Below are 13170 nucleotides of genomic sequence, written 5' to 3'. Positions count from 1 at the left end.
TGTGATGTTTATATCAGCTGTTTGGACTCTCATTCTGACGGCACCCATTCACTGCAGAGTATGCACAGGTGAGTAAGTGACGTAATGCTAAATTTCTCCAAATCTTTTACAGTGAAGAAACAAACTTGAATGGTGAGAGCGCTGTACATTCACTCCCCCCACCTACCCGCAACCTTTGGATTACGAGTCCGACTCTCTAACCATTAGGCCTTGACTTCCCCCTCAAATGGCATGAGTACAGTATCAGCAAATGTTCATTTTTGGGTCAACTGTTCCTTTAAATACATTTCCTCAAATACAGTACAGTTTAGTCACAATTGGTTTATAAAAGAAACTGACAGTGTGAACCCACGACCCCTTGTAGCGAAAACAAGGTTACAACATCTCATAATCATACCTGCAATTTGCTTATAATGCTAAAACACATTTTTCAGTATATGATTAGACCCGCTAGGAAATAAAACTGGAGACTGGATCTCTTGGATATTTAAGTGAATATCTGCGATCGACTCATTTTTTCACCCTTTGGTGAAAGTTTTCAATGCAAGTCATCATAATTATTCAGTCAATGATATGTACAAGCGACTTAAAGATGAACAAAATATCTCAGTTTCAAAAAAGTTCAGAAGGTGTTGCTTCCGTGGATTAAGATATTAAGAGCACATATCTATAATAATCACAAAGCTCTGACAGAAAAAAAATCTGCAAGACTGGCGTGAATTCAGGGGAACATCATGTTCCCAGTGAATTATCATTTCAATGTACCATTCAGAGCAAACAGCCCATTCCTCAAATAGGTTGTGGAACCTCACAAGATGATTTCATCATGAGAGAGAGAGAGGTGAAGAGAAAATGAGCAAGAAATCATTTAGACAGATTGATGTTGATGAAAAAGGAGCAGATCTCTCTAATTGTAGTATGTGGGTGTTATCACATCCCAAGAAACATGTCCTGCTGTTTTAATGGTTTGGACCAGAGTTCAGGAAACAAAAGAAATCTTTGGGTTAGGCTTCTATACAATGGTTGCCAATAATAAAGAAACTCATTCGAGGGCTGTTCATTATCATCTGCTTGTACGGCACCATAAATCATACACCTTAAAGCCCATTAACTTGGCTATTTCTGCCAAATATGAGGGCATGTTTTATGGTTGGGCATCAGACTGGTCTGCAGGTATTTACAGAAGTACACAAAGCCATTATTTTAATGTGCACAAGATGAGTCGGTTTATTGCAACAGCTGCTTTAATCAATGTGCTGTTGATATCTGTGAAATTATGTGTTGCTTTTCATCGAGCGAATCATGTAGCCTCCAAAATTGAAAATGTTATTGATTTACTATGGTTTGAAAATGGACCGTCAAATAAATATCACACTCTTCTATTCCAGAAAAACACCAAGTAATGAAAGTACACAGATTCAATTATTAAAAACTTTACATGAAAAGGGGTTAGTTAATGCAAATTCTTCATTTAAAAATGTTTAGCTTCAAGGTATATGCATAATCTAATCATTTCAGGTGGGATTTTCGTTTTGGAAGGTACAAGAAACAGTATTTTCTCTCTTTTTCAAAAGAGACAACATGTTCATTTATTAGAAAAGGAGAATGCAGTGGTTTTCATTTAAATGTTACATATGCCCTGGTTTTGAAGGTTTGTTCCAAAGATGCTTTACAGAATGAGGCTAATGACCCAGCTCAGAAGTGACTTAACCAATTGTTTCCTCTGCCTTCATCTTTCAATCTGTTCCCTGTGGCATTCATTAGGGTCTTTGTGCTTTCATAAACATACTTAAAGGTCAGGGCTCACCACACACTCAACATTTTTCTTTTCAATGCATGTTACTCACTCATGAACGTGACAGGACTTGATACAGGGAACAAAGTATTTCAAAAAATACTTACTAAAAAATGCCAAGTTTCATCCATCACAACAGAACAGAAAAAAATCAATAATTTTGAGTTAAAAAAAATATATATATATATGTAAATCATTAAATATTAAAAATCTACTTTTTAAATGAAATGACAGTTGTTTCTTACCTAAAATTATACACCATATATATTTTACCAAAATTAGTATACATTTTTCTCTGCTGTATTTGCATTCTTTGCAACTCACAAGTACTTAACTGCAACATCAAGGAAGAGCAAGAGAAAGGATAAGACATTTCAGTGAATGCCCACTTGAATGAATGCAGTTGTTGTTTCGTGAATGCACTGTGGTTCTGAGTGAGTTTTGCCCAGAAAACATCCCACTCAGCAGATGTGAAAACACGTGAAAAGCCCCTCATTTACATTCAAGCTGTTAGTGAAAGTCAATTTTTGTGCATGAGTGCGTTCACATTTACGTCTGAGCAGTGCATGAAACGTAAATGTAAATTCTGCGCTTTACAATGGCAAACTGTCGGCCGGAACTATTCATTTTGAAGCCCAGCTTTCACTTCATTGTACAGGCAAAGCAAAGTCTTAGAATTGTTTAATGTGCACATTCAGCTTCCTCTAAATTCTTGGAAAAACACTGAAAAAGTACTGACAAGATCGATTTCTCTTTGCAAGCATTGTTTAAATCCATCCATATCCTAAGGTTCTCATCAAACACATGACAAGCACTTGTAGAGAAGTGGTAGGTGTGTGATGTATCTAATAGCTCTAGACAAGTCAAAGGGGATAATCATGTTTTGGAGACATGGGAGGAATTGAGGCCAGCTGATAATATATTTAGCAGTGGGGTGCTGTCACAGATAGCCATACACACTGAGCAGTATCATAAAATGTTCAACAATCTCCTAGTAAACATCTCAGTGTCCTGAACAAATTCTGCACCACTCACTGGGTCTCATTTGCTGTGTATACTTAAAGCTGTGTTTGAACATTTTCATGAAGAGATCAGGATTCATCAGTATGTTTGCAAATACATTTAGGAATTAATATCTAAACAAATGTGTTTAAGAATATATATGTGTATTAAAAATCAATAAAGAAAAAATACACTAGAATTAAATTATACATTTTATCTCACATTTCTGAATTTTTTTCTCTCAATTGCGAGTATGTCTCACAATTATGACTTTTCATCTCAAAATTGTGAGTTTATATCTTGCAAAAGTGAGTTATACTCACAACAGCGTGTTGGCATCTCACAAATCTGACAGAAATACAAGTTTATAGCTTCAGAATTGCAAGAAAAAAAGTCAAAATTGTGAGATATAAACCCAGAATTGCAACAAAAAGAAAGTCAGAATTGTGAGGGAAAAAAACAAAAACACAATTACCTTATTTATTTTGTGTTGGAACAGGCTTCCTTAACAGGTACATCCTCCCTCAGAAAAAAAAAAAAACGTGTTCCTGTTGTGAATCTAGCAGAATTTTTTTCTGTGCATGAGTAAAAATGCAATTATTAGTGAATGACACAGAGATTTATCACTGCAGAATTAACTGCAAGTTAAGTTAGTTAACCTATAAAGCTTATCAAATGTATATATTAATAAACTGCTCTTTACACTTGGTTCTGGAACTCCCACGGTTCAGAGACCATGTGGGCTGCGGTCACAGCACTGTATCACTTATCCAGTTGTCCAAACAAGGCCAAACCCTCTCTTCAAGCATCCCGCTGGAATATATTGTGTTTATTCAGAGATTTCTCATCCTAAATTTTCAGCCCGTCAGCTCTGGCCGCTGGCCCGAAATGAACAAAGTTAGAAAGTTGAAGCACAGCATCATAATGTTCTACCATTTAGAACTGCCTACGATTAGATCAAAGCCCTGAAGCAGTAGGAGATGGTTGGGAATCTTACATATACTTTGATTTACTGGCAAGTTTGTAATATGTAAAACATCCTCTTTATACATGGAATTACTGATTTATAATGGAATGTACATTTGTCATTCTGACAAAAATCTATTTTCATTGTTTCCTTAAAATAAAATAAATTAACAGCTGTTGTATATTTTCTCTTAGCAAATTATTTATATTAAAAGTGTATTCCTGCATACACTACCATTCAAAAGTTTGGGGTCATTAAGATTTTTATTCATACAGTTTTAATAAATTAATACTTTTATGTGCTTATTATTTTTATCTCAAGTCATACAATACAATATTACAATATTAAGCAGCACAACTGTTTTCAACATTGATGATAATAATAATAAATGTTTCTTGGGCACCAAATCAGCATATTAGGATGATTTCTTAAGAATCAAAAATATATATAAAATATATTTAAATAGAAATGTATTTTAAATTGTAACAATATTGCTATTATTTTTAGGCTTTTGAACGGTAGTGTATGCTGTACAATTCAACAACATTCTTGTGGAAGCATCCTCCAAAAGTTGATTTTGCAAATAGTTTATATATAATAACCACTTTAAAACAGTAGTTTTAACTGTAAGTTATGGGTAGCTTAAAAAAGTACAATTTCTAAGTAGATTTTTCGGCACTGATGACTTAACACTGCCCAATATAAAAAATATATCTACAAACAGCGTGTGAGATATGTTTACTCATTCAGGCAGTGACTGTCAGAGATTTCCCTGGCAAGCGTTCTTTTATAGGAAGCCTGACTAAGGTCTACATGGTGTTCCGTCCTCCTACTCAAAACACTGATTGCCATGGAGCCTCAGCTGTGGTGTCTACCCCATCCTCTGCTTTCTTTTACTTTCTCTCCTTCTGTGCTTTCTAATTTCCTCATGGCACCGGTCACCCTCCCCTGCTGGAGGCTGCGATTTTGTAGTGTGATATTCCCTTTTCAGCACTCTCTCTGTTACTCTAAAATCAGCCAGCGTAATACAGACATCACAGTCCTCTCCCAAACAGATGGTCTCATTTTCAGGAAAGGCACTGTTCCTGGATCAAAGATTAAAGATGCTGCTGTGTGATTAGAGCTGTGCAAGCCCTTTGAAACTCTATCATAAGACCCTTCACATTGGCTCTGTGAAAGGTAGTTTAAAGGGACAGTTCACCCAAAAATCTAAATTTCAAATGTCATTCCAAATCTGTATGACTTTTGTAGAACACAAAAGGAGACATTTAAAAAAAATGCATCAGTGGTTTTTGTCCTTATAATGAAGGTCAGTGGAGTTCTGGATCCAAATTATTTTCACTGGACATTCTTCAAAATATCTTCTTTGGTGTTCTGCAGAAGAAAGAACAGATCACATGGATTTGGAACGACATGAGGCTGAGTAAAATATGATAGAGTTTCCCTTTTTAGTGAACTAATGATATTTTTTTATGTTAAAATTCTTTGTCAGTTTCATTTGCAGAAGCTACCAAAAAAGCCATCCAAAGATCAATTCCCCTAAAAAGTGTGAACACTGTGCTATCCAACATTGTTCAATGCTCAACATTGTCCCAACCAACCTGACACAGGAACATTGGTTCAACCAGTGGCATGAGTTTGAGGCGAGACTAACTAATTGCGAGACTAACTAATTGCAGATGTTTTCTTGAAAACTTATTTAAAGTTACAATGAAACCAAAGTAGTCTTTTCACCTGTATTGTGACAGACATCCGAATGAAATGGATCAAAAAGAATGTACGGCAGTACTTGGTTCAATTCATTGGTTGTTGATTGGATGGAGGCAGATCTGAATGCAAGCTTGCAGCTGATTGTAAGAAAGATGCAGCGTTTAAGCGAACTGAATGATCTGAGATGTCCACCAGAGAGAATTGTCATTTCACCAAAAGATTGAGTAATGACATTTTTATTAAATATTATTAGGTCAAAAAAAAAAAAAGACATGAAACAAATGCACGGATAAATTATTCACAGTAACATGCATTTAGAAAATAGATAGGGTGAATTTTCATCTCTTGCTGGCTTTTAAAACAGGTGGCGTACGCAACATCAAAAAAGCATAATTTCAAAAAATCTTGAATAAATAAAGTCGATTAGAGTGCTCTCCTATATTGGTTTGAATTTAAGAAGTGAACAGTTGGAAGCGTTACAAGATGCGTTCATGCCAAAAAGCATAAATTCAATCTAAATTTTACACCTTGTACTTTTGCAGATTCAATCTGACAAGGCACAAGCCTCCTGCATAGAGTAAGAACCTGTTCGGTTTTCTGCTGATGTTTGCCCTTAAGAAACTGGATTTATTATACTGCCAGAAGAATGACAAATGATAACACATGAGAGAGGGCTATGATCCTGGCTCACCCTCTCTGTAGCTAATGTAATAGGTGCAGGACAGAGCAACTAACATTATCAAGTGTCCCGTTATAAGTTAAATAGTACATTAAGGCCTTCTGAAGCAGCCTTTCTGTTTTTTCTAATGGTCCTCTTATAATGTAGTGTAAATAAGAAAAAATGTGCAATGCGAGGGTTTATACTTCAATCTTTAAATGTCTGTGGCAAGAGTGATACGAACATAATCTCAAACCCTTTCCTTACAATATTATGCCTAAAACTTTATTATCTCTCCATGCAAAATGGCAACAGAGCTTTTTACACTTTGGTAAGCTGTATAAAATTAAATAGTAATTATTTTTTTTTAAATAGCAGCTTATGAGTGCCTTTCTGCATTTTGCAATTATTATCAAGTATTATATAACTTAAAACAAAACCTGACAGGCACCTCATTGATTTTGAGACTGCCACTGGCTGCCCCGCAACTATTCCAGATCAAACTTTAGCCTGTAGCAACTGCTTTCCTTCAAAGCTGCAGTTTTGGAGATTGTCGTGAGAATATATCCTGTGAAATGAGGATAATACCTTTCCCCACGGCCAGATTGTACTGTTTCTGTGTTGCTTCTTTGCTAAGCAACATTCCAAGAAGTTCAGCCAGAGATCACTGACATATAGATGCACGCTGTGATGGGTAGGTCAAGCAACATTATGGCATAATGACTAATAACTACTCTGAGAAATTATTCCTACAAGCCTTTAGAAATCACAAATAATTCCACACAGACTAATAATTTGACTCTGTATATCATAATGTTGTCACTTATGATTTAAAAATAGAAAGAATCACAAACAAAGTACCACTTTACAATTTAAGCCAGCCTTTTCCAAACCTGCACGAAATTCCCTGGGTATTTGGTAATGACATGCCAAATAGCTTCAGAATATTTATATATTGTGATATGACGTCTGCTACTTATGATCACACGAGTGGGTGCACACACTACTAATATAGTTTTGCTGGGTTTGCTGGTATTTACTCTGAGGTTTCGCTGGTATTTGCTCTGAGTGCATTAAGTTATTCTGAGTCTGTTCTGAGGAGCTTATCCATCATTTCCAGTCTGAACAGCGTGAGAAAGAAAACATCGGGAGAGAAAATGAGAGCTGCTATTGAACAGGCAGAAACAGAATTTTTCTCCTCAAGCGAGATCAACTGACTCAGCACAGCGTGACATTAAGTGCTGTTGTCCAAATCTCAATTTTTGGAGCTCAGCAAATAATCGTTTTAAGGAAATATCCCACATTTCTTCCTGCAAGATATGAATACTGCTAAGCAAATTTATGATAGTTCTAATGCGTTCAGAGATAATATTCTAAGACGTGGATATTGTATGCTGCCTATAATATAATTAATTAACAATGATGTGGTATTTACAAATTCCATAATGACAAAACAAACATTAGATCATTTTATATTCAAAGTATCGTTGCACTTATTGGGTACAATAATGATCTACCTTAAAACTCCAAAATTACATCTAGACATTGAATCAAAACCTAGTCTTTGGATTAAATTAAATCATAACTAAACAGAGAGAGAGACAGAGAGAGAGAAATGTAAAGACATTTTAATGTTTTAGTACGCCATTAAATCTATATGGTCTTTATTACAGTAGATTGTACACACCTGCTTCATTTTCATCAGAACATACATGTTCAATGGTATCTTCATGATAACACCCCTTTCAGCAAATGTTATAGGCTACATCACCTGTAAACTTACATGTTGTTGCACAGCCATCTAGTGGAAGAAGAAAGAAATGCCTCAGTTTCGCATCTGTAAGTACAAATAGAGCCCTTTAGATTGCAGCTTTAAAACCAAAGAAAAGAATAGTGTAATGGGTTCCCTCGGGAATTTCTAGTGGTTTTTAGAATTGCAGTTTTCAATTTATGAAGTTAATGAGTACCTAATTTAAGGTAAGGACTAAGTGGGCAACATTCTGTTGAGGAAAAAAGTTTCTTATATGCTATATAACTGATTAAGTTAACTGTTATGTAAAGTGAGCAAGTCATTATTATAAAATAGACTAAACTTCGACAGTGTGATCAAGAATCCTAAAGGCTTTTTGCGGTAAATAAATAAATGTAGGCTACATGAAATATTGATAAGTGTTTAATGTTTTATTATCTTACTTACAGATTGTCTGTATGCTAAGAAAGCAATTAGCAACGTAGAAAACATTGGCCTAGCAAAACGAATCCTGCGTCAATTAATATACCAATTTAAATTTTTGCAAGTTCCTTGATTATTACGCCGGAATGAGAGGATAGTTCCTAGCCATATCGGCCTAGAAAATCGCAACTATTCATTTTCCGTCGGTCTTAGTACACGATGTAACTACAGAAGAGTCAAGTTTTAAATAGGAAAAATATAGAAACTCTTTGGTCATTTTTGAGCGAGATGCTAACGGTCTAATCAGATTCAATGATCTATGCTAAGCTACAGCTAAAAGTGCTACTGCCAGACCCGGAGATCGGCTGAATGGATTCGAAAACGGTAAAACTCAACTGTTTAACTCTAGGGGAGTTGGAAAATTAGCCTATTTTCAAAAATAGTGGAGTGTTCCTTTAACATGCCTTAGACAGATGTGTTTAAATGTTGCACTAACATCTCGTTCTAAAAATGCAGTGCACACATTAAAATTTCAGCTTTTAAAAAATGCTTCTCGAGACCTTGTGTTTTTTCCCATTCCACTGCCCTCCTCCCATGTCTTTCAAAGCAAAAGTGCGTTCTGTGTGAACGACCCCTTTGACCTCTGTGTTCACATCTTGTATATTACATTAGTGTTTTAAAAACGATGCGCCTGAGTTAAAGGAAGTTTTTAAAGTGCTTTTCCATTTTTTTCTGTTAACATAACAGATGTGTTTGACCGTTGTGCTCATGACTCATCTTTTGCAGTGTTTCGTGCACGACTTAACGTTACACCAATATGATTAATTTAAACACTCCTCTCTGTCGATGAAAGAGCCCTTACAAGCTACCATGCTTTAAATGTGCATTTCAAGTCTCAAGGCATTTTGGGGTTTTTTTCCAATTCCACTGCCCACGTCTTGTGTTTTTCATAGCGTTTTGTGTGAATGGCCCCTATCATGTGAATCTCAGATTGCACTGCTTCACTTCTCTTGTCCACTTCCTTTACCTGAGATGCAATCAAGATGCCAATTACCGCTATTATAGGGACACTATAATAATAAAAAATAATAAATAAATAAATGCATACATACATAATACATAAATAGACATAATCGGTTCATTTGAGTTTAAATGATTTTATCATGTGAGAAGAGACCACATAATATCCAAGAACACTGAATTCAACCTGTCAGTGTTTTCTTTGCGACACGGACCATCTGACTGTACATTTTTCTGCTTATTATGGACATAATGGACATAAAATATAGATCTGATCTGAATGTAACTTATTTCATTATTGCTTTTACAGACCACAGAGAGTCACGAGTACAGCTATGTTGGTTTCCAGAAAGGGCAGTTTTGTTTTGCATTTATCTCAATTTGAGGTTGGAACATCATTTCATCCTAACGATGAAATTATACATTGACTCCAGCTCCACACTACATGCCATACATGCCATATGACTCCAGCTCCATACTACTATAATGTTGTGGATTGTTGATTAAATTTCATATAAACACAGGGTCAATGACTCCGTGAATGATATTAGGAATCACAACTGTTCAGAACTACAGTTTGACTACAATACCCACAACCCAAGGCAAATTAACACTTCCGATGAGTCAGCGGCGATTCAGGAAGCTGATCCATCACAGTGACAGGAACAACATCAAAGGACTCTCATTGCACTGAGCAGATTAATAAAATATTACCTGTAACCGATCTGTACACACCTGTAATATAAGACAACATGTCTAGGCAGTCGAACAGAGCCACGGACAGCAAAAAGATGGTGAGTGTGTGTTGTGCTTCCGCTGACCTGAGCTAAATGCAGGGCAGCTAGCTAACATGCTATTATAATCATCAGATAAACAACATGTTTATTTGAACAGTGTTTGCTTATTTTCAACAGTTATAGTGTAGTATTCGTGTTACCTAGACTTGCGTTAGTTTATTCCTGTAAAGTGATTCTGTTGCACAGACATGAGTTAGTCTTTCCATCAGTGATGGCTGGCTTTTGAATTAAAATCATGTGAAATGCAAATAGTTGTTCGCTTGAGGGACTTATAATGATACATTGGGCAGAATGATGTATGCTTTCATAGCATAATGCATTATGTGTCATGGAGTTTGTTTTACTACAATTATTACACTGGGCAGTTGGTTATACGAGGCATTGTATATTCTCAACACGGTATAAACAACACATAGTGAAAGCAGAGAAACGCACATAGATTTATTCAGCTGCGTTTAGCAAGCTTTTGTAGAAATGTTTTGGCTACATTTTGGCTACATGCAACATGTCATGTCTGTAACAACTCCATGTTGTGTCGTGAGAGGGCGCTCAAGACCACTATGTGCCCTCATTCATTCAGACCTCAATATTACCCACGATGACACATTCTCTGTTATATATAGTGCGGTTCAAAAGTCTGAAACCATATTTAAAGCCTGATATTTAAGCTCAAGATTCTCTTTGGTTCTTCCCAATTCATGCAGCAGAACACGTTCATTAGGTTTTAATTTGCAGCCCAAGTGCTTCTTTCATGAAAGCAAAAGAGGGCTATTAGAAATAATAACATTCTTCAGTTTTAGTGTTTCACTCGAATTGTTATGCTTATAATAGAAGTTGTAATGAAAAGAAGTTGTATTCATTTACAAAATGCAAAATTAGAAGCATTTCACTAGTGCACTCAGACTCTTGGACTCCACCAAAACATGCTGTTTTTCTGTTTTTTATGAAATTATCTAAGAAACTAGGTATTTTATAACAGTGTTGGAGCCCTCGACCACAGTCTATAGATAACAAACATTTATTTATTTGATTTTAATCTTATTTAAATGTTAATGCTTTGTTATTAATTTAATAAATAATAATTAACATTGTTGTTGTTATTGCAGCGAATGTCAAAATAAAAGCACAGTTCAAAATGAACGGTCACCAAATGTTAAAGCATTTTTTTTTTTATAGCAAGTGCGTCAAAGACGAGACGTCACCATTTTGGTGTCCGCATCAAATTAATTTTACAAAAGTAATTTTAAATACATAAAAAAAAACTTTAAATGCAAGTAAAGTGTCTACTTTCATATTTCAAATAACTTTGGTGAAAATAAAATGTCAAAATATGGGGGAAATAGTGTTCCAAATTGTAAAATTGTCATTCAGTGTAATGGTCCGGACTTTGATTTTACCATTACATCTTTAAATAAACATATAAAATACCAAGTTAAAAAAAATATATATTTGTTTTCTTGGTATTTTCAAATAAGTGTTGGCTGTGATATATTAAAAGGACTACACCTTATTTTTTTTTTTTAAATAACCAGGGGACTTTTGTCCCAAAAATGCAGTTTATCAGAGATAAACTAAGTAAGATTTAATAAACTAAATAAGATTTGATCATTTCACCTTTTAATGGTGTGGTAACCTAAGTTACAAAAACACGTCATTCAATGAAATGCCAAAAAACACTTTTATTGTTATTTTATTGTTATTTTTTTATTTTTTTAAATAAGTAGTTGTGAATAATTGTGATTAACTTAACAGGTCAAGCTTAGTGTTTGAAATAGGTGGCCAGTTGATTGCCTGCAATATAAGCTGAAGTAGATGTTTCATAATTTAGGGTAATGTTTTTGTCATTTGGTGTAATGCAATTCTCTGTTACACCACAGTGTCATCCATTAGACTGAATGACAGTGTCACTGTATAAATAACAATTTTAGCATCTTATTTATATTACAGATAAATTTGAAATATTTAACACACAAATATGTTCAAATTAAATATTACTAATTTAATGCATTTTTGTATTGTTTAGTTTGTGGTATTGATTAATTTTAGATGCCCACAAACAGAGAGAGCTGCTAGCACTGTAAAAAGCCAAAAAGCTAATAAAGTAAATGCAGACCCAGTAGCTTGGGTGGCACTCTTAAAGCCCGTTCACACACCAAGAACAATAACTATAAAGATAACTATAATGATAGAGAATAATAGCTTACCAATATTTCTGAACAGAGAGTCCCCCCTCACTACAGTATGTCACAAGTTCAAGAGAGTTCACTGAGGGGATTCTCCACCTCAAATACGCATACTGATAGTGTCATTTATGTTGGGAAACAGAAAGTATTCATAAATATACCTGCAAGCAGCCATTTTTGCAGAGCAAGTCAGAAACAAAGTGACAAGCTAAGCAAGCATGGCAGAGAGCATCAGAACAGTAGAATAAAATGCTTATTACTTTTCAACATCTGCTTCTGCTTTCATTTTCTAAGGAATATTATTAAAACGAATTTAATGATACAGACTAATACTAAAACATTGCAATTATTGGCACAATGACCATATTATTTCCCTCTTTAGCAAAACGTCATTCAGTAACAAACCGTGGTCATTCAGCGTAACAGATATAATTACGTAAAAATGAAACAACATGCATATTCTGACTTGTGCTTATTATAATACATAAAAGAATATGTGATCATACTAAATGTTATTATATTTTAAATGACTTTCACTTCCTTACAAAAACTTCTAGCTGACAAATGGGTAAAACCCATTAAAGTTCATTGGTATTTGAGGGCTGCACTGTGATCCTTAATATAGTCTTTTTATATGTCATCAAATGATTCTTGTTTCAAATATGCTTAACAAGCTTTATTGGTATATAAATATTGTTACACTGAATGACATTTTAGTGGTCTTCTGTAAATCATGGTAAAAAAAATGTATGATAGTTATTATTTTTTGCTCAGAAAAACAAACTGAAGCAGGATACATTCTAATGTATGGGGGGGAAATAAATTTAAAGCTGTATTACACTTATTTATATATATATATATATAT

General features: G+C 34.7%; 1 protein-coding gene across 1 annotated transcript in view; it reads left to right on the top strand.

Annotated features, from left to right (window-relative positions):
* The first annotated feature begins 9938 nt into the window (after positions 1-9938).
* The window catches only part of LOC107653823 (trafficking protein particle complex subunit 3-like), an 8725-nt gene continuing 5493 nt past the window's right edge, over positions 9939-13170 (top strand). The window contains exon 1 of the mRNA XM_016440662.1: positions 9939-10119. Within this exon, the coding sequence (XP_016296148.1) occupies positions 10078-10119 (42 nt within the window). The 5' untranslated portion in view covers positions 9939-10077. The remainder of the gene's footprint in view (positions 10120-13170) is intronic.

The sequence above is a fragment of the Sinocyclocheilus anshuiensis genome, unplaced genomic scaffold (genome assembly GCF_001515605.1).
Source record: "Sinocyclocheilus anshuiensis isolate Anshui unplaced genomic scaffold, SAMN03320099.WGS_v1.1 scaffold223, whole genome shotgun sequence".
NCBI classification, from domain to species: domain Eukaryota; kingdom Metazoa; phylum Chordata; class Actinopteri; order Cypriniformes; family Cyprinidae; genus Sinocyclocheilus; species Sinocyclocheilus anshuiensis.
Note: the sequence above shows the minus strand (reverse complement) of the source record. Positions and strands in the feature narration are given on the sequence as shown.